The sequence below is a fragment of the Eulemur rufifrons genome, chromosome 8 (genome assembly GCF_041146395.1).
Source record: "Eulemur rufifrons isolate Redbay chromosome 8, OSU_ERuf_1, whole genome shotgun sequence".
Classification (NCBI taxonomy): Eukaryota; Metazoa; Chordata; class Mammalia; order Primates; family Lemuridae; genus Eulemur; species Eulemur rufifrons.
Window position 1 is genome coordinate 100,114,933 of NC_090990.1, and position 22,571 is coordinate 100,137,503.

A 22,571-nucleotide genomic window follows, 5' to 3' on the forward strand; every position below is an offset into this window, starting at 1 on the left:
TTTATGGTCAACTGATTTTTGACAAGTATGCTGTACCAATTAATGGGGGAAAGAATATTCTTTTCTACAAATACTGCTGGGACAACTGGAAATCCACATGCAAAAGAATGAAGGTGAACCCTTACCTCACACCATACATAAAAATTAACTCAAAATGGATCATCAACTTAAATATAAAAACTAAAACTATATAACTCTTAGAAGAAAACATAGGAATAAATCTTTGTGACCTTCATTTAGGCAATGGTTTCTTAGATGTAACACCACAGCACAAGCAACAAAAGAAAAAACAGATATATTGGACCTTATCAAAACTAAAAACTTTTGTGCTTCAAGAAAATGAAGACAGCCCACAGAATGGGAGAAAATATTTGTAGATTCCCTATCTGATAAAGGACTTGTATCCATAATATATAAAGAACTCTTACAACTTAATAATAAAGACAACTCAGTTCAAAAATGGGCAAAGGCTGTAAATAGACATTTCTCAAAAAAAGGTACTGGCCGGGCATGGTGGCTCATGCCTGTAATCCTAGCACTCTGGGAGGCCGAGGCGGGTGGATCGCTCAAGGTCAGGAGTTCGAGACCAGCCTGAGCAAGAGTGAGACCCCGTCTCTACTAAAAATAGAAAGAAATTATATGGACAACTAAAAATATATATATAGAAAAATTAGCTGGGCATAGTGGCGCATGCCTGTAGTCCCAGCTACTCGGGAGGCTGAGGCAGGAGGAAGCTTGAGCCCAGGAGTTTGAGGTTGCTGTGAGCTAGGCTGACGCCATGGCACTCACTCTAGCCTGGGCAACAAAGTGAGACTCTGTCTCAAAATAAAGAAAAAAAAAAGGTACAAATGGCCAATAAGCACATGAAGAGTTGCTCAACATCATTATTCATTAGGGAAATACAAATCTAAAGTATAATGATATACCACTTCATACCCACTAAGATGGCTATAACAAGAAAGATGGATAATAAAGAGTTTTGGCAATGATATGGAGAAATGTAGAACCCTCATACAATGCCGATGGAAATGTAAAATGGTACAGCTACTTTGAAAAACTGTTTGGTAGTTCCTCACAAAGTTATATATAGTTATTGTATGACCCAGCAATTCTACTCCAGGAAAACTGAAAACATATGTTCACACAAAATATAGCAGCATTACTCTTAATAGCCCTGAAGTGGAAACAACCCAAATGTCCATCAACTGATAAATGGATAAAATGTGGTATATCCATGTAATGGAATATTGAGCAATAAAAAGGAAGTACTGATACATCTACAATAAGGATGATCTTTGAATATCATGCTATGTGAAAACAGCCAGAGACAGGCCACACATTGTATGGTTCCATTTATATGAAATGTCCAGCAGAAGCATATCCATGGAGACAGAAAGTAAATTAATGGTTAACAGGGGTTGGGAACAGAAGCAAAGCGTAGTGACCACTAATGGGTATGGGATTTCTTTTTGGGTTAATGAAAGTGTTCTGGGATTAGATAGTGGTGATGGTTGCATAACTCTGTGAATATAGTAAAGTCCACTCAGTTATATATTAATATTTAAAAGGGTGAATTTTATGGTATGTGAATTATATCTCAATCAAGCTGTTACAGATGTTCTTGAAATGTTGGTTTCAAACTCATGGCTTATTTCTTAAAGTATTCAGACAAGCAAACAACAATAAATCCAAATTTTTTAGAGGAGAGATCTTGTGATTTAAGCAAAGAAAGGAAGCACAGAGGATATGATGAGATTTGGAGAATTGGGAAACATTATTCACTCAGTGACTTTTTTTCCCTCTGTCTCCATTGGCTAGTCTATGGATGATAGTCTCATTGCATTTCGAACACGTTCTAAGATGCCCCTGAAAGATGTTCCCCTGGGCCAACTAGAGGCAGAGCTCCGAGCTCCAGACATCACTCCAGATATGTATGATCCCAGTACAGCAGGTGATGAGAACTGGAAGATGTGGCTAGGGGGACTCATGAATGATGATGTGGGGAATGAAGGTAAATGATTTTGTTTGCATTTATTTATTCTGTCCATTATCTCTGTAGTAACATTTTTATTAGTTGGAAACTTAAAGAATGGAGTGTTTTGGGTTAATAGAATTTAATTTGTGTTTACTAATCTATCTTAAATCAACAGTTAACTTTTCTTCTTTTGTAAAGAATGTTTTTGGGTCAAAGCTCATATCTGGTGTTTAAATACAAAAAAAAAGAAGAAGAAGAATCTTTTTGGGAATCTTTTGAATGCTAAGATTTGAATCCCCTGAAACATACATGCACACAAAATTTTATATGTATTATGACTTCCTGAGGGTTCACTGATTCACCAAAAGAACGTTGTGTTAATTAATGGCTTTTATGATGCAATTGAAAGAATCCTAATTCTATCTTGCCTGATGTCAAATGAAACCAGCCTTTGGGAAGGGCAGAAAAACCTGCAGTGGAAATAAAGCCCTGTTAAGATCTTCCTTTCCTCTTTATTTTACTTCTCTTTGCCACTCAGCTCCATTCTCAAAATTATTTTTTTCTGCAAGGCTAAAACTATGACCAGAAGCACTCCATGGTTACTTTTTGCTTTGTCTACATATCAGGACTGTACCCTACAAGCTCCAATTGAAAAATCCAGGAGAACAAATCAAGTTGGCTTGGTTTGATCCCATGTCCACTCTTGGTGTTGCATGGGATTAATAGGAGACTGTTCCAGCAGGGAGTCCTTATGGAACTTTTGTGGTTGGAGTATGCAGTTACCGAAAAAAATAATGGTGTTACCAGAAATGAGGAAGGCATATTGATCAGATAGAAATTTGGATGGAGGCCGGGCGCGGTGGCTCACGCCTGTAATCCTAGCACTCTGGGAGGCCGAGGTGGGCGGATCGTTTGAGCTCAGGAGTTCGAGACCAGCCTGAGCAAGATCGAGACCCCATCTCTACTAAAAATAGAAAGAAATTATATAGACAGCTAAATATATATATAGAAAAAATTAGCCGGGCATGGTGGCACATGCTTGTAGTCCCAGCTACTCGGGAGGCTGAGGCAGGAGGATTGCTTGAGCCCAGGAGTTTGAGGTTGCTGTGAGCTAGGCTGACGCCACGTCACTCACTCTAGCCCGGGCAACAGAGCGAGACTCTGTCTCAAAAAAAAAAAAAAAAAAAAAAAGAAATTTGGATGGAAATAGACTAAGCGGTTAGATAGGTGAGGCCAGGAGTAAGTCAGGATATATGAATGAAAGAAAATAACAAGTCCTTGAACATACCTTATGATACTATTATATTTTACATCATTTGGCAAATGTTTATCTAGTACATTCCATATATAAAGCATTGTGCTAAAACCTGTGATGGGGCTGGTCCTATGATAGTGGGTTATCAAAACTTATTAATGTTAGTGTCACTAAATTTGATATACAGTCCCCCACTGCTAAATTTGACTGGCTTTAAAATAAAAGAAAAAAGAAAAATAAAAAAATTAGAACCTGTGATGGATAAAGGAGTGTAATCATTCAGTCAATGAATAAAATCTGTTTGAATGACAGGGTGCCTGGGTCATTATGTTTGCAATACATTTTAGGTGAATGATTTCAGATATGCCATAAAAGTGATGTAAATGATGTTATAAGGTTTTAGAAGAGAGAATGATAATTATTGTTTAGGATGATCAGAGGCAGCTACATAAAGAGGTGGTAATTGAGATGGACCTTTGAACAATTTTTGAAAACAGTGACAGGGAGGAGAGGAGGCAGATGTGTAGAAGTGATATAAAATAATCTGTATTGTGGGTTCTGTAGGACAGAGGTCCCCAGCCTTTTTGGCACCGGGGACTGATTTCATGGAAGACAATTTTTCCACAGACTGGGAATGGGGCAGGATGTCATGGGGTGGGGGGGTGTCGTGTGGTAGAGAGCTCAGGCAGTGATGCCTGGCCCATTTCCTAACAGGCCACGGACTGGTAATGGGCCGCAGCCTGAGAGTTGGGGACCGCAGCTGTAGGATGTATCCTTCTCAGAGTTTTCTCTTTTTCTCTGTATTATAACTGCAGGAGGAATACATGCTTGGTATGAAGAAGTCAAATATTATATAAAAAAAACTATTAAAGCCTCTCCCCTTGATGACAGTTTCATGCCCCAGAGGGACCATTGATAATAGTTTGGTGTGCATCTCTTAGGAGTTTTCAAATACGTAGTTAGCTACCTTTTAGTTTTCCCCGTTAATGTGGGAATAGGAAGAATTGCATTTATGCCTAAATTTAAGTTTAGGGCTTTTCTCAAACATTTAGAAAAGGTAGGTAACAGGAAGCAAATTGGCTTGAATCTTAGCATTTTTCTTCTTTTTTCACCCACAATCCATAGCGAAGGTGCTAAGAAGCAGTAAAATGACAAAATTGTATAAGGAGAAGAAGACTAAGTTTGAAGCTGAATCATTGACATACTTACTGGAGAATGAGTTCCTTAACAATGACTGACTGATACATTATCCCATTAGTCTTTTTGATAAGAGTCTAAGCTTCTGAGTTTTCTATTACTCACCCCTTTGAGACTCTGAGGAAAACTGTGCAGCCTTTCCCCAGAAAAATGTACTTATCTACATACATAAAAATTTTGTTTGGTTTTTTGGGATTTATATAGCTCTTGAAGTTCATTTATTGACATTTCCTTTTTCTACCATCCTTATCCAAGGTCTCTGACACTCAGGTTCAAAATCTTCGCAGAAAGGAATGGACAGGACAGACAGTTCTAACCATTTTGTAGATAGTGAAATCTGAGAGAAATTCGTTGTCTTGCTCAATGTTACAGAATCAATTTATTATACTGGCAGGACTAGAACCCAGTTTAAAATCCATAAGCTGGTCTGTTTTTATAGCATTTATATAGTTAACTATTTTCATATATTTCTAGTATCATCTGGTCTGCATGTTATTAAAGTGAGAGTCTCATTTGCAGGAAATAATTAAAAAACACCACCAGAGGGATATACCAACCTAAGACCAGCTGGGCAGATGCTGATTGTTGATCAGTCAAAAAAGTAATTAGACTCAGAGGGCAGATTCCACGACTGAGGTACTAAAAGCTAAGGAGAACTTAGAAGAAACTCTTCTAAATGATTTTTCAGCATGTTTGTTAAATGGATGCTATGAGAATAATGTTGGCTGACCCATTAGTGTGGTGTGGGCAGAAGCTGTCTGTTGCAGTTCTTGTTACCTAAACGGATGGAGTCTAAACCTGTACATGCTATTCATGTGTCATAGGCTTTTCTGAGAACTTTCATTATTCAGCAATGCTTGTAAATAACTTGCTGTGAAGAACCTATGTAGAAAGTACTATAGAGAAAGGAAGACAGTGCCAGGGACGTGGTGGCTCACACCTGTAATCCTAGCACCCTGGGAGGCCAAGGGAGGATTGTCTGAGCTCAGGCCTTCAAGACCAGCCTGAGGCCGGGCACGGTGACTCACACCTGTAATCCTAGCACTGTGGGAGGCTGAGGCAGGAGGATCGCTCGAGGTCAGGAGTTCAAGACCAGCCTGAGCAATAGTGAGACCCCATCTCTACTAAAAATAGAAAGAAATTATCTGGCCAACTAAAATATATATAGAAAAAATTAGCTGGGCATGGTGGTGCATGCCTGTAGTCCCAGCTACCCTGGAGGCTGAGGCAGTAGGATTGCTTAAACCCAGGAGTTTGAGGTTGCTGTGAGCTAGGCTGATGCCACGGCACTCACTCTAGCCCGGGCAACAAAGTGAGACTCTGTCTCAAAAAAAGAAAAAGACCAGCCTGAGCAAGAGTGAGACTCAGTCTCTATGAAAAAAGAAAAAGAGAGAGAGAAAGGAAGGAAAGGAAGACAAGATTTCATTCCTAAGGAATTAAATAATTTTTATTGGTATGATAAACCCACAAATAGATGAAAAAAATGACATTTAAATAGCTATGTGTAAACAATGCAAATTAATATAAGCTGAGTATAAATGTTGAGTAAAGAATTATCAAGTTAGATTAGGGTTAATCAGCACAGATTTTCCAATGATTGTGAATCAAAAATGTGTGTGTGTATTTTTGTTTTTAACAAAAGATGCTCATTTATTATGAAAAATTAAAACATTATGGGCCAGGCGCGGTGGCTCACGCCTGTAATCCTAGCACTCTGGGAGGCCGAGGCAGGAGAATCGCTCAAGGACAGGAGTTCAAGACCAGCCTGAGCAAGAGCGAGACCCTAAAATAGAAATTATATTTCTATTTTACTAAAAATAGAAATTATATGGACAACTGAAAATATATGTAGAAAAAATTAGTAGGGCATGGTGGTGCATGCCTGTAGTCCCAGCTATTCGGGAGGTTGAGGCAGAAGGATTGCTTGAGCCCAGGAGTTTGAGGTTGCTGTGACTAGGCTGACGCCACAGCCCTCACAACAGTCGGCAACAGACCTAGACTTTATCTCAAAAAAAAAAAAAAAAAAAACATTATGGAAGGGTACAAAGTGAAAAGAGTTCTATTCTTCAATCTTGGTTAATAGTTTCCTTATAAGTATTCTCTGTGTGTTCAATCAAGCACTCATTTATCTCAAGCAAGAATTTTTTTCCAGAAAAAGAATCATACTATACATATTCTTCTGCATCTGCAACTTCTTTCACTTAACAATATAATTTAGATATTTTTCTATTATAATACATAAAGATCTCCTCTCCTGTTTAATGGATACATAACAGCAAGAAATTAAGGTATTCTCTTTTTGGTCTTTTATTTATTTATTTTTAAATTCAGTTCCGCAGCTTCACTAGCCACATTTCAAATTCTCAATGTCACATGTGGCTACTATATACATATACACACACACACACACATACATATATATACACATACACATACCATTGCCATCATCAGAGAAGGATTTAGTTAACATAGATCTAAAGTTCTCTGGGGAAAAATATCATCTTAATATGCAACAATTCCATAATTTAATGACACAATTTTTATTTAGGAATTGAAAAGACATCATAGCATTAACATTAAAATTATGAAGGAGAAAAACAATCATATTTCTACTCTAACATAACACTTTATTATTTTTGTACATTTTTCAGTTACTTATGATTCTTATTGTAGGGATATAAGTATTATTTGTGTTTTGCTTTTGTCATGCATGTATTGAACATGTATAGAATGGTTATGTTTACATTTTATATGTATCTACAGGTTAAATATCCCTTATTGGAAATGCTTGGGACCAGAAGTGTTTTGGATTTCAGATTTTTTCGAATTTTGAAATATTTATATTATGTATACTTACATGTTAAGCATCCTAAATTTGAAAATTTAAAATCCAAAATGTTTCAATGTGCACTTCCTTTGAGAGTCATGGTGGCGCTCAAAAAGCTTCATATTTTGGAGCATTTCAGATTTCAAATTTTCAGATTTGGGATGCTCAACCTGTACTATTTTATCATACTGAGGCATCTATAATTTTACATAGTTATTCCCTAATTTTTGAGAATTTGGGTCATTCCTTTTTTTACTGTCAATTTGTTTTACAGATAGTTTTTACAAAAAGTATTATTTTCATGAGATGTACTACTCAAAGTGGGATTCCTGAGACAAATTACATGTTCATTTTCTGGCTTTTGCTGCATATTTATAGATTTAAGTTTTGTTTGAAGGAAGGAAGGAACCTGGCTTATTGGAGAGAATAGGTGAGATAAATCATCTCTGGGAAATGATTCATGCAAAGACACTGAGGAAAAATAAGCTACTTTAAAGTTACTAAGGCCAGGCACAGTGGCTCATCCCTATAATCCTACCACTCTGAGAGGCTGAGGCAGGAGGATCACTTAAGATCAGGTGTTCAAGACCAGCCTGAGCAAGAGTGAGACCCCTGTCTCTACTGAAAATAGAAAAAATTAGCCGGGCATGGTGGTGTGTGCCTGTAGTCCCAGCCACTCAGGAGACTAAGGGAGGAGGATCGCTTAACCCCAGGAGTTTGAGGTTGCAGTGAGCTAGGCTGATGCTATGGCATTCTAGCTATGGCTACAGAGAGAGAGTCTGTCTGAAAAAAAAAAAAAAATGTTAATAAGTGTGCTTTATTGGAATAGATTCTTATGGTGTTGAAAATCATAAATTTTCACTAAAGATATGAGTTCAGATTTGGGAATAAGTGTCTGAAACATTTTTTTCCCTAGATGAAGCAGATGATGATGATGATCCAGAGTATAATTTCCTGGAAGATCTTGATGAACCTGACACAGAGGATTTCCGTACAGACCGGGCAGTGAGAATTACCAGTGAGTCCAAGTTTATTATGAGTCCTGCTCTTGACTGCTCTGCATCTGCTTTTCTTTACTTTATAGATTTTTGGGGGTGAAGTTTGCAGCCCATCCAAGTTAAGACATTTAAGTTTCCTCTACCCATTTATGTATGTAATTCTTTAAATTTACATATATATATAAAAAGCCTATCAGTTATTCATTTGTACATCCCATACTCATATATTGAGTTCTTACTGTTTGGAAGGGATTGTGCTTGGAATACCCAGATGAATAAGACATGGCTTCTGCTCTGTAGGAGGTCAGCTTATAGGGGAGTACAAACAGAAAAAGTTATAATACAAAGTGATAAGTGCTATAATAGGTTTTTGTTGTTTTTTAATTATTATTTTTATTTATTTATTTATGCATACATGCATGCATGCACCCAAACAGGGACATGAAGCTGTAATAGGTTTTGTGTAAAGTATACTAGTGGCCTAAAAGAGGGTGTCATCTCAAAGTGTGTGGTATGGAGTAGAGCAGGAGAACTTAGGCAAGGATTCACCAAATGAGATATTCTACCTTAGTTTTGAAGCAGTAATAGATTTTTGGTGACTGGGGACAGAGAAGGATATTGCAAATAGAAGAGGATCTTCACACCATGGGATTATAAAACAATAAAAAACTGTGCTTGGAAAATAGTAAGTATTTTGGTATTGTTGTGTGAATGAGTGGTGGTAGAAAAGATAAGGTAGTGTTTAGATCATGGAGGATCTTTGAGCTCTCAAAAAGAGTTTTAAGCCAGAAATCAATAGGAACCAATTTAGATTTTAGAATGATCACTTCGATTTAATACCAGTTTAATATATTGATTTAGTGGATAAAGAGAGCAACACTGGAGGCATGTCAAACAATTATGATAATCTGGCTTGAGTTATTTGTTTAAAAAATTACATCATTGGCCAGTGTGCCAATGGAAAACATGTATTTCAGAAATCATCGATTTTTATTGAGTGTATGCATGACTCTACTGGAATTGTATATACAACATGGTGGAGCTTAAGATGCTGGCTCTTAACCAGGTTATGGAGAGACCTTTGTAAGCATTCAAAAGTATTTACTATATACCTAAATAATGCAATTCTGTGTGCAAAGAAAATTATGTAAACAAATCCTTTAGGACTTACATGCTGTTTTATTGCATCTTTTTTTTTTTTTTTTTTTTTTTTTGAGACAGTTTCACTCTGTCACCTGGGCTAGAGTGCCGTGGCGTCAGCCTAGCTCACAGCAACATCAAACTCCTAGGCTCAAGTGATCCTCTTGCCTCAGCCTCCCAAGTAGCTGGGACTACAGGCGTATGCCACCATGCCTGGCTAATGTTTTCTATTTTTAGTAGAAACGAGGTATCGCTCTTGCTTAGGCTGGTCTTGAACTCCTGACCTCAAGCATTCTTCCTGCCTCAGCCTCCCAGAGTGCTAGGATTATAGGTGTGAGCCACCGCCTATTGCATCTTTCATCTTGTTTTTAAGATTAGAATACCAGTTCCTTTATGAAGATCTTCCATTTATTTTTATATATTGTGACAATTAAGATTAGAGGAAGCATTGAAAAGAAAGCACCGGGAATTAAAGAGAAAATGTATTAATAGAATGAAAAGGCTTGAGGGTTTAGGCTTTTAGAAAACTGTGAAGGAGGATCTAGGCAAGTACAAGAAAAACCAAGAAGAGCTATTGTCACAGAAACCAAAGGAAGAGTCTTTCAAGAGGGTGGGACCCACCAACAGTGTCATGTGCTTGTAAGGAAACATCTGCTTGAAGCAGAAAAGCAGATCTCATTTCAGTTTGGCTGTTGGCCTGGAATACACTTGCCTTCCCTTTTTGTTTGTCTTACTGTTAGTTTCTTCAGTTTACATATAATTTCGCGGGGAGATCTTCCTTAGTTAGGATCAATCTTCTTGCTTTGCACTCCCATACCACTTTTTATATCCTTTATGTACTCATTGCTCTCATAATTACTTATTTGGTATTTGTCTTTTCCCCTAGACTGTGAGCTTCTTAAGAGCTTTTTGTTGTTTATTGTTGCAGAGCTGGTAGCAGTATTTGCTAATCAAATAGTGTATTTTTTTGAGATGCTTGAATGAAGGGCCATCTTTCTAGTCATAGAGATCTATGATCATAAGTGAAAGCTGGAGTAGAATTTTCATTTTTTTCCTGCTCCTTATCCTCTTATGTCATATTATCCTATTTGATTATAATAAATCCTTATCCTTATATGGATAATAAAAACTTTAAAAATAAAAAAGCATAGAATCACAGTTTTAAAAGCTCTATGTGGTCGTATATTTTCCTCCCACCTGAGAATTTGTTTTTAACTTCTTTGTGGCCTTTTAGTCTCTGTTTGGATACCTCCAGTGACAGAGAGCTCATCAATTCTGCAGATAGTGTGTTCTAGTCTTGAGCACCTCCTCAATTAACATTTTCCTTATTGAACCCAAATGTACCTTTTATATTCCTCCCGTTTGTCTTTTGCTGCCAAAAAAGGTAATTTATTCCCAAGTGTGCATGTTGAAAAAAGTTTCTTTTCCTAAGTTTTTTCTTTCCTATGTGAAACATGCCAAGTTTCTTCAGTTCTCCAAATGCCATGGTGTCTAGACCTCTCACCACCCACATTACCCTCCTCTGGATTCTAGCCTTTATTTTTTTTAGCTTTCTCCCCCATTACATTTTATTATGAAATTGTTTTAAGCTATAGAAAACTTGAAAGAATAGTACAGTGGACATCCATATACCCACCACCTAGTTTCTGTAATTAACTTTTTATATATACAGTCAGCACTCCGTTATCTGCAGGTTCTGCATGCGCAGATTCAACCAACCTCGAAAATATTTGGAGACCAGGCACAGTGGATCATGCCTATAATCCTAGCACACTGGGAGGGGGAGGTGGGAGGATCACTTGAGCTCAGGAGTTCAAGACCAGCCTGAGCAAGAGTGAGACTCTGACTCTACAAAAAATAGAAAAATTAGCTGGGCGTGGTGGTGCATGCCTGTAGCCCCAGCTACTCAGAGGCTGAGGTGGAAGGATCGTTTGAGCTCAGAAGTTTGAGGTTGCTGTGAGCTGTGATGACACTACTATACTCTAGCTGGGGTGACAGAGTAACACTCTGTCTCCAAAAAAAAAGGGGAAAGTATTTGGGAAAAAAATACCAATGTAAAAACAATACAGAATTACAACTATTTACATAGCACTTATATTTAGGTATTATAATTAATCTAGAGTATATAGGAGGATGTGCCTGTGTCATATGCAAACACGACACCATTTTACATAAGGGATTTGAACATCCTCGCATTTTGGTATCCTCGGGGGTTTTAGAACCAGTCCCTCACGTATACCAAAAGATGACTTTGGCCGGGTGCAGTGGCTCACGCCTGTAATCCTAGCACTCTGGGAGGCCAAGGTGGGCGGATTGTTTGAGCTCAGGAGTTCAAGACCAGCCTGAGCAAGAGTGAGACCCCGTCTCAACTAAAAATAGAAAGAAATTATATGGGCAGCTAAAAATATATATAGAAAAAATTAGCCAGGCATGGTGGCGCATGCCTGTAGTCCCAGCTACTCGAGAGACTGAGGCAGGAGGATTGCTTGAGCCCAGGAGTTTGAGTTGCTGTGAGCTAGGCTGACGCCACGGCACTCTAACCCGGGCAACAGAGTGAGACTCTGCCTCAAAAGAAAAAAATAAAAGATGACTTTATTTGCTTTATCATGCAGCTATCTATCTCTCTGTCTGTGAATCCTTTTTTTTTTTTTTTTGAGACAGGGTCTTGCTCTGTTGCTCAGACTGGAGTGCAGTGGCATAATCACAGCTTATTGCAACCTCTAACTCCTGTGCTGAAGCAATCCTCCTGTCTCAGCCTCCCTAGTAGCTGGGACTACAGGTGTGCACCTGACTAAATTTTCTTATTTTTTGTAGAGACAGGTCTCACTATGTTGCCTGGGATGGTCTTGAACTCTTGGGCTCAAGCAGTCCTCCTGCCTTAGCCTCTCAGAGTGCTGGGATTATGGGCATGAGCCACCAAGCCTGTCCTATGTTTTTTTTTTTTGTTTTTTTTTTTTTTTTGATGCATTTCATTTTTTATTTTTTAAACACTTCAGCATGCGTATCATGAAATAGAGCTCAATTATTTTTTTATGATTTCTCCTTTTAAGTAAATTTATGCACAATATATTATACAAATTTTAAGTGTCCCATACAATGAGTTTTGACATGTACACACCTATGTAACCAACACTGCTATCCGGGTATAGAATAATTACCCCAGAAAGTTTCCTTAAGCCCCCTCCAAGTCAATCTCCACATCATCCTCTCAGAGATAACCACTTTTCTGATTTTTTTAAATCACAGATTAAATTTGCCTGTTTTAGAATTTCATATGCAATCATATAGTATGTGCTTTGTGTGCAAGGCTTCTTCCCCCAGCATAATATTTTTGAGATTCATCCATATTGCATATATCATTAGTATGTTCCCTTTTATTGCTGAGTAGGATTTCATTGTATAAATATACTATAACTTATCTATTTTGGGGTTGACGGATACCTTGGTTCTTTCAAATTTTTGGCAATGATGAATAAAGCTGCTCTGAACTTTCTTGTGTAAGCCTTTGTGGACATTTGTTTCATTTCTCTTGGGTCCCCTATCTAGGAGAGGAATCATTAGGTCATAGGATAGCTGTATCCTTAGTTCTATAAGAAATTGCCAGACCTTATCCCAAAGTGGCTTTCCATTTTACATTCTCATTAGAGTTCCAGTTGTTCCGCATCCTCACTAACATTTGGATTTTAACTTTTTTATGCCCTCTTAAGAATTGATCACAATCCTCTAGTCATGGTCTGAGACTCTGCTGTAGTTCAGTGACATTCCTGCCTTCTTGAATATGAGCACCATTTTGAAACTACTGTGTCATAGTGAACTTGAAGTCAATCAGAACTTTCAGGTCTTTTTCAGATTATTTGTTTTTAACCCGTGTCACATTTTCATGCACTTAAGAAACTGATTTTTATCAGTGCTATATGTAGGACTTTAAATTTATCCTTACATGTTCCATCTAGTTGATTTGAGAAAAGATAGAATTTTGAATATGTCATCAACTGGATTGTCAGTCTCTTCCAACTTTATGTTTTGATAATTATGTTTTCTGGATCTTCTAAGTTATTGATAGAGTTGTTGAATAGTTCGAGTCCAAAGACAGGGTCCTGTGACACAACACTGGAGTCTTATCTCAACTCCATTCAGCATTGTATGGGTTTGGATAGGCCAATCATCTATGACTTTATCTAATTGTAAAATCATCTAGCTCCCATTTTCTGCTTATCTTCCTACTAGAATTTAAGCTTCATGAAAGAAGATATCTCTCTTGTTCTCTCATGTATTCCAAGCATCTAGAACAGGGATTGAGGAATAGTTGGTGTTCCATAAGTGTTTTTGAATGAAAGAATGAAGGATAGGTATGATGATTTTGTCAGATGCCTTGCAGAAAACAAGCATACATTGTCTTCATGGAATTCTTTCTTATTACAAAATGAAACTACTTTATGCCAACAGCATATCATTTGGCTTTTTTTGCAGAAAAGGAGGTGAATGAGCTGATGGAAGAGCTCTTTGAAACTGTGAGTAATGATTCTCAAGTGAGAACATGGAATAGTAAGAGTAGATTCTCCACCAAGATCTGTCCTTTGTTTCCTGGGATCCTGTCCTTTGGTTCCTGGGATCCTCTAGAACAGAAGCCTGACTGAGCCAGTTCTCCTATTAGTCCACCAAGGAAAGAATATAGTGGCAAGAGAATTTTGCTAAATAGTAAACTCTTGATTATCCACATGTAGGTTATTCTTAGAAATTTTTCCATGCAAATTTTTGATGGTCTCCCCTGTTATGCTTTGGTATGTCCTTAAAACATTAACTGCCACGTAAGTTGTATTTAACTCACGCTAGTTTTGAGTGCAGGGCCTCATGAAGCATATGTAACTTACACGTCTCTTCAGCTTGGAAGCCATGAGAACTATTTTTCAAATTGCATGTAACTCACACACAGAAAACAATAAAAAATAAATTTTTCATGAAATTAGAAAGGATTGTTTTATTTTCAAAGTTTTTATTTTATTTTCATAATAGAACACTATGACCCCAAGGAAAAAATTTTTTTTCTAGTGTGGCAGTGTGTTACTGTCAACTAATTTTAGACTACTCTGTGCACAAGTACTTACCTTTTTCATAAATTTGTCTCTTGAAAGATATTTCTGTTTGTTTGTTTTTTTGAGACAGGGTCTTGCAGAGTTGCTCAGGCTAGATTTGAACTCTTGGGCTCAAGCAATCTTCCTGCTTTAGCCTCCTGAGTAGTTGGGACTATAGGTGCACACCACCACACCTAGCTTGAAAGATATTTCTCTTTAAGAGATTGATCATTTTGAGTTATCTGTGCTGTCCTTACCTTTACAAGTTGGCTGATTGAGAGACTTTTTTTCCTGGCAAAATAGTCATTCCAAGTGTGGGGTTGTGGAAGTCCTGAAGTTAGAAAGTCTAATGTAAGCCTTTTCTGGGTACATTATTAAAATCCTGTAATCTGTAGTTTTCACTCTCCCTTATCACTGCTGGAATCACTTTCATAGGACCATTCTCCAGGAAAACCCTCCTTTCCTTTGCCCACAGTTCCAAGATGAAATGGGATTCTCCAATATGGAAGATGATGGCCCAGAGGAGGAGGAACGTGTGGCTGAGTCTCGTCCTAACTTTAACACCCCTCAAGCCCTACGGTAGGCTAGCCAAAGACCTTGAGAGTCAGAATGGAGGAAAAGTTTATTTCTGAAATGTTTTCAGAAATTGCAGTTAACAATTTTCCATCCCTAACTAACTTCTGTTACTGATGTAAGGATGCAGAACCCTGTGGGGATTTAGGTGTCAAGTGAAAAGTCTCCTTGTTATGGGGCAGTGCAGCTATAGACCAAGCTGTATCTGTTTGGGAAGGGAGAAAAAACAGTAGCTGGCCTCCATAGCAGCTTCTCCAGGTGAGTGGTGCTGGAGAGGTGTGTAGGACTTGACGTGGCCAGCCACAGAAACTACCCCAAATCGTAATATCCAGTATGTCCCTTTTGTTCTCCCTGTTTGCCATTAACATCTGGTAAATGTTACCGAAAGTTTGTTAGTGATCTAAGCATTAGTTGAGCAAACCCTGAAGCACCTGCACTAAGGAATCTGAAACGTATGTACTGTCCTTTTTGCATAAGTTGGCACTTTAGTTACACCATCCAGAAAGTAGAGGCTGTAATTTTTTCCTTTATTTTTATGGTAGATTTGCATCTGCACTTTAATCTATTGTTATCCATTGTAATAGCAGCATACAGTCATTAGATAAAGGGGTCAGAATGCAGTTTGTGCCATGGGTGGAACAAAGCAGAGCTAACAGACCCACGGTCTCCAATTAGTCCTGTGTTTTCACTTAACAGCATTACCTAAGTAGAACCCTTAGGATCCATCTGAAAGCTAGGCCTGCACGTACCTTCCAATTCACTGAAAAAGACAAGATATACTAACCAATGTGTAAAAATCAGAAATACTTGTCATATTCTATCACAACAAATACCACAATACAACTAACACCAAAAATCTCAAGATTTCTAAGAGTCAGTATTTGACCCACTTATATTCTTTAAGTGGATTCCATAAGGCCACAGACATTAAAAGCAAAACAAGACAACAAAAAAACCCAAGCATCTTGGGGAAAGTGAATTATTTGTGCTCCCTTTATCAACTATCCAAGTAATACTTATTGAAATCAGGTAAAGGCTTCCCCCCCCCCCCCAACTCTGTCCCCTGGGCTGGAGTGCCATGGTGTCAGCCTAACTCACAACAACCTCAAACTCCTGAGCTCAAGCAATCTTCCTGCCTCAGCCTCCCAAGTAGCTGGGACTACAGGCGCATGCCACCATGCCTGGCTAATTTTTCTGTTTTTATTAGAGATGGGGTCTCGCTCTTGCTCAGGCTGGTCTCGAACTCTTGACCTCAAGCAATCCTTTCACTGTGGCCTCCCAGAGTGCTAGGATTTCAGGCATGAGGGACCGTGCCCGGCCAGCTGAAGGCTATTTTTGTATTAGCTACTTTTTTTATGCTTTTGCCCTTCTGTTGCTGTGATAGTAGTGCAGATGATCAAGAGTTTTCAGTTTTCAGAAAAGATCATACAGAGGACAGTCCCATGGTCTTTAGGTTTTTTCCCTAAAATCTTTCCAAACCCACAGTAATTACTATAAAAGGAAAAATAATCTTCGTCCTTAGATGCTACTGAAAAACGTTATCATTTAACTATTGCTGTAATATAGGGGATTCTTTGAAATGTGATAACCTGCTAGTCACAGCTACTTCAACAGAACGTATCCTAATTGCATAGGGTAGGAGCATGTGCTTAATTTAATCACTTAAATGTCTTGTTCTGCCTTTATTTCAGAACTAGCATGTTAGGTATTTGGATTTTTGCTTCAGCCCTGGAAACAGTCTCTCAGGGAGGTAGGGATGGGAAGTTAGGGTTAGGAAACTTGGAAGAGGAATTTAAAGGGCTAAAAGAAGATATTTTCAGGCTACTTTTCAGTTCTGTTTGTCTAAACTGTGATATGTTTTAGTATATCTCTTTCCTGCTTCATGCTAGGTCTTTGGCTTTTTGAGAAAGGAAGGCAGGGCAGCCTGAATGGATAGGGAGATGGGACAAGCTGGATCTGGGACGAGAGTAACAGGTAAATTAGAGAACAAATGCTATACTTCTAGAAGATTCTATATTGCTTACAAGAACAAGTCCCAGATTAATGTGGATATCAGTATAATTCAAGAATAATGACAAGTTCCCACTGGCCCCTTGGCTGCTTTGTTATCCAGCTGTTTCTCTGTTTCTAGATTTTTGTTTAATTTCATCTTCGTGTTATCAGTTAGAGAAGTAATTGTAGAAGAATGGGGTAAGGGATGGGAGGTAATGCAGAACCATCTTATTTGAATCCATATTAACAATTTTGGGAAAAGATTTGCATAAGTCTGAGAGTTTGTTGGCTAAAGTGGGATTTGAGGATTACCAGTAAATGGAAATTATTTAGGCTCTCTTTGCTCACCATTAGAAAGAATTAGATGTGTTGTAGACCTAGAAAATGTTTAAATTGAATCATCTCCCTGTTGGCGATAGGTTTGAGGAACCACTGGCCAACTTGCTAAATGAACAACATCGGACAGTGAAGGAGCTATTTGAACAGCTAAAATTGAAGAAATCTTCAGCCAAACAGCAACAGGAGGTAGAGAAGGTTAAGCCTCAGAGTGAGAAAGTTCAACAGACTCTAATTCTAGATGCAGCACAGAGGAAGAGACTACAGCAGCAGATGCAGCAGGTGAGACTTTTCTTGGTAATATTATATTTTCCCAAGTCCTGACATTGAAGCCAACAATTTGCAGCTTTTAAAAGTCAGAGATAAGTATCTTACCTCCTGTTGAAGTCATAGACCATAGGATCTTCACATCAATTATGATGACCTGGAGAGGTCATCGTGTTCATGCCTTTATGGTTCAGGCATGAAAGGATGCAAGGAGCTTAATAATACTGAGAATTACAGATTTCAAAGAGCCCTTTGTAATTCATTCTGAAATGTAATGGCCTTCACTGCCAGAAGTATTTTTTTTTCTCTTTGTAATCTCGATAGTCCCTCTGGTTTAAGGTTTAACTTCCTCTCGTTTTGTCATTTTGCTCAAGAGAACATGTCTGAGAAATTTATGCCAAGATCCTATGTTGTTCTTATAGTCTTTTCAGAAAGCAAAATTTTGTGATATAGTTGCAAACATCTTGGTAAGATCTTTCTAGGTTCCTGAAATGGCAACATCATAACATGTATTATTTTCTTTCCCTCCCTAGCATGTTCAGCTCTTGACGCAAATCCACCTTCTGGCCACCTACAACCCCAATCTCACTTCAGAGGCTAGTACCACCAGGATATTTCTTGTAAGCTTCCAAATATCCCTAATTCTAAAGACTAGAGTATGAAATTAGCTTGGCAAGTCATTTTCCACAGTTTTTCACTGATTATAATCTTCATTTATTCTTCTCTCCTGGATGTTCCTGGTCACCATGCCTACTTTCTCTTATGGCTTCCTGTGTTTGTTGAAAGAACATAAGTCACTGAATCTCCTGAAAGGATAAAGAGTAAATTCAATTTTTTTAATACTATCCTTTTGAGAGAGAGAGAGAGAGATATATTTATTTATTTTTTTTTTTGAGACAGTCTCACTCTGTTGCCCGGGCTAGAGTGCCATGTCGTCAGCCTAGCTCACAGCAACCTCAAACTCCTGGGCTTAAGCAATCCTTCTGCCTCAGCCTCCAGAGTAGCTGGGACTACAGGCATGCGCCACTATGCCCGGCTAATTTTTCTATATATATATTTTTAGTTGTCCATATAATTTCTTTCTATTTTTTAGTAGAGATGGTGTCTCACTCTTGCTCAGGCTGGTCTCGAGCTCCTGACCTGGAGCGATCCTCCTGCCTCAGCCTCCCAGAGCACTGGGATTACAGGGGTGAGCCACCGTGCCCGGCCCCCTTTGGATATTTTTATCAGGTCTTCTTCCTCATCTTTAGATCCACCCTGGCTCCTTAGGTTTTTGATACGGCTATTCATTTTATAGATATTGAATTTGTTTATTTATTGTCCATTCATTAGGCTCAATATTAGTGTTTTATGTATAGAATTAATTTTGCTTGTGACATTTTGAAGTATTTTGGAAAAAGGGCTTTTGGAAATTTTTTATTCTTTTCTTTTTTTTCCAACTTAACCCTTGTAAAGTGATGAAATTTTAAGCCCTATAAAAAATTCCCCTAAACTTATAGATAGTTACTGATAATACTTTCAGTTTCTTAAGTAAGTCTGTTTGGAGTTTTGAGGAGTATGTTTGCTAGTACTCTAAACTTCCTTGATGTTCAATAGGATGTATTCACCTCTTACTGTGTTCAGAGGGTCATGAGGACTGCTTCATTGTAGGTGTTACTCAGAGAAACCAAAAGAGAAAAAAATTTAAAATGTAATGGCCCTCATTCTTGAGAACTTTAATTCTACCTTAGGAGCTAGACCATACATCCAAAAAGCTAGGGAATGCTAAGTCTAAGAATAAAACAAGAATGAATGAGTGTATCACAAATGTAGTCCCCGAATATCTGAGGACTCAGCAAAAGAGCAATCTTAATGGAATAATGTTTATTGTGAAAGACATTATGATGATTTTTATCTTTTTATCCTGTAGTAGTAAGGACAGTTTTGCATTAGATTCTAAAGGCTACTGGTATTAATTGTCTGGAATTGTCTTAGAGCTCCTTTGTGTCCTCTTTTTCCAGAAAGAGCTGGGAACCTTTGCTCAAAGCTCCATTGCCCTTCACCATCAGTTCAACCCCAAGTTTCAGACCTTATTCCAGCCCTGTAACCTGATTGGAGCTATGCAGCTTATTGAAGACTTCAATACACATGTCAGCATTGACTGGAGTCCTCATAAAACTGTCAAGAAGACTGGTAGGAGACAGATGTGTCAGCTTTGAGTTTTTACTTATAGTAAAAGGTGGGAGTCTTATTCCATAGGAATGGAGAACACAGGGTATTTGTAATTTTGTCCTTCTCTCATTTATCCTCCCTTTGTACTCATTATGTGAGTTCTAGAATTACATGATAACATTTGGGCTTAGGTAAGATATGGAGGCAACGAGTAGGATAAGGATGTGGGGGATACAGATGTGGGACCCAGTGCTAAGAATTGGACTTAAAATGATATGAATGTAAGTATTAGGAGTCAGATCAAGATGAGCTGGGGTCTGGTAAAGATGGAAGTCAAGGGGTAAAGTGTGGTTATGTTTAGGTTTTTACTCTTTATTTGATTAAGATCAACACATTTTATTTCCCATAATGATTGTAGGGTAGGTGATATCTCCATTTTCAATGAAATATTGATTTGGGAGTTAGGGACAAGTTAGAGATTGTACATTTGCCATGTTCAATATTTTAAAGAAATGTGCAGGTTTAGTTTTTACCTTGTATTGGTTTAGTTTTTTTTAAAAAAGAATGTTTGCTGTTCCCTTGAGCCAAATAATTTGCTTCTGATTTGTCTCCTGATTTAGCAAATTATTTGTGGTTTGTTCTGAATTTGAGTTTTTCTTTGGATTTTATTTTAAATCCCTGAGGTTTTTTTTTTTTTTTTTTTTTTTTGAGACAGAGTCTCGCTTTGTTGCCCGGGCTAGAGTGAGTGCCATGGCGTCAGCCTAGCTCACAGCAACCTCAAACTCCTGGGCTCAAGCGATCCTCCTGCCTCAGCCTCCTGAGTAGCTGGGACTACAAGCATGCGCCACTATGCCCGGCTAATTTTTCTATATATATATTTTTAGTTGTCCATATAATTTCTTTCTATTTTTAGTAGAGACGGGGTCTCGCTCTTGCTCAGGCTGGTCTCGAACTCCTGACCTTGAGCGATCCACCCGCCTCGGCCTCCCAGAGTGCTAGGATTACAGGCGTGAGCCACTGCGCCCGGCCGAAATCACTGAGTTTTATAGTTAAATTGAATATAGTTGAATTTAAGTACATGATGTCATAGATACCGATCCCAAACTAATAGCTATCTGTTGGTAATGAATATGTAATAGTAATAATTTACATATCTAGTGTCCTGCCTTTTTCTTCTGGGGACACACGAATAACACTTAAGGAAGAAGAAATATGAATATAGTAGTTCTTGTCTCTGGAAAGGCAGAGGTGCCTGATATTGAGAGGCTTAGGGAGACAGAAATGAATGAGACTGAATTGTCTCATTCCTTTTATGGTTTTTTTGTTCCCAACCTCAGGAGGAATCTGGGAGAACTTAATGAAAGTTAAGTAAGAATCAAATAAAAATAAAATTTGGAATACCAGATTTGTGAGGGAGATTAAAGAAGTTGGAATCTTATCCTGGAAGAAAGAAAGCATTGTTGAAGGTCTCTTATCCTTCAAGGATTTAAAGGGGGAAGGAGGTAAAAAATTTTTGAGCATACACTATGTGCCAGGTATTACAAGGTGCTTTGTAAGTGTTTATGTTACTTAGTGTGTTAAGTGTTCCACATAGGAAAGAGAATCAACTTTCACTGACACCGAATGGAACTTCCTTTAGGCATAATGTTAGGTTTAGAAAGACTGGAAACCTCTCTGGGAAGGATGGTTGGTTGGGAGGGGATCAAGTTAGATAAGAGCAGCTCTGCCTAAATGTGAAAATGCATTCACAAACTTTTGTGAATCCCTGTTTTGCCCTAGGATTCTATTTATCACAGATTGTTTGTCTTACAGCCAGTGAATTTCCCTGTTTGCCAAAGCAAGTGGCTTGGATCCTAGCCACAAGCAAGGTTTTCATGTATCCAGAGCTCCTTCCAGTGTGTTCCCTGAAGGCAAAGAATCCCCAAGATAAGATCCTCTTTACCAAGGCAGAGGACAAGTAAGTGCTTACTCTGGGGCATCAAAAGAACAGAATATCCAAAGGATCCTGGGTTTCTTCAGTTTGATTAAAAAAATTACAAAAAATGAAAGAATATCCCAAGGAAAAGACATAGTTCCTCTTGAGGAGCATAGGGGAAATAAGACACAAAAGACAAAACGGAAAGCAGTGTAGATGGTATTTGGCAGTGCCAAATACTATTCTTCTAAGGGATGCAACACCAACACACATTTTTAAAACATTTTAACTTGTTTGATGTTTTATTTACTGTAAAATCAATCCTATAATACTATCAAAGGAAATTTTTCAAAGTATAAAAATTTTTATATATTATCCTGCTATCCCACAACAATGGTTTTTCTCTTTTTCTTTATGCATTTCTTATAGCTACTGTCAATTTAAGTAATTTTATGTTTTGCTTTTGTTTTTTTTTTTTTTTTTTTTTTTTTTTTTTTTTTTTAAGAGACAGGTCTGGCTCTATTCCCTGTGTTAGAATGCAATGGCATCATCATAGCTCATTGCAACCTCAAACTCCTGGGCTCAAGCAATCCTACTACGTCAGCCTCAGCCTCCCGAGTAGGTGGAACTACAGGCATAAGGCACCACACTTGGCTAATTTTCCTATTTTTTGTAGAGATGGGGTCTCGCCATGTTGCCCAGGCTAATCTCAAACTCCTGGCCTTAAGCGATCCTTCCACTTTGGCCTCCCAAAGTGCTAGGATTATAGGCGTGAGCCACAGCATCTGGCCTGTTTTGCTTTTTTTTTAACATAACGTCTTGAAATTTCTTTTTTCTATGCTACAACATTTTCTTTGTTTTTTTTTTTGGTTA

The 22,571-nt window shown here is 38.1% G+C and overlaps 1 protein-coding gene across 2 annotated transcripts in view; it reads left to right on the top strand.

Annotated features, from left to right (window-relative positions):
• The window catches only part of LOC138390787 (GON-4-like protein), a 73,462-nt gene that overhangs the window by 31,240 nt on the left and 19,651 nt on the right, over window positions 1-22,571 (top strand). For both annotated transcript variants that reach the window (XM_069480454.1, XM_069480453.1), the window contains exons 11-18: window positions 1,819-2,011; window positions 8,171-8,272; window positions 13,863-13,903; window positions 14,940-15,043; window positions 17,449-17,647; window positions 18,166-18,252; window positions 19,633-19,804; window positions 21,596-21,740. In XM_069480454.1, the coding sequence (XP_069336555.1) occupies window positions 1,819-2,011; window positions 8,171-8,272; window positions 13,863-13,903; window positions 14,940-15,043; window positions 17,449-17,647; window positions 18,166-18,252; window positions 19,633-19,804; window positions 21,596-21,740 (1,043 nt within the window). The remainder of the gene's footprint in view (window positions 1-1,818; window positions 2,012-8,170; window positions 8,273-13,862; window positions 13,904-14,939; window positions 15,044-17,448; window positions 17,648-18,165; window positions 18,253-19,632; window positions 19,805-21,595; window positions 21,741-22,571) is intronic.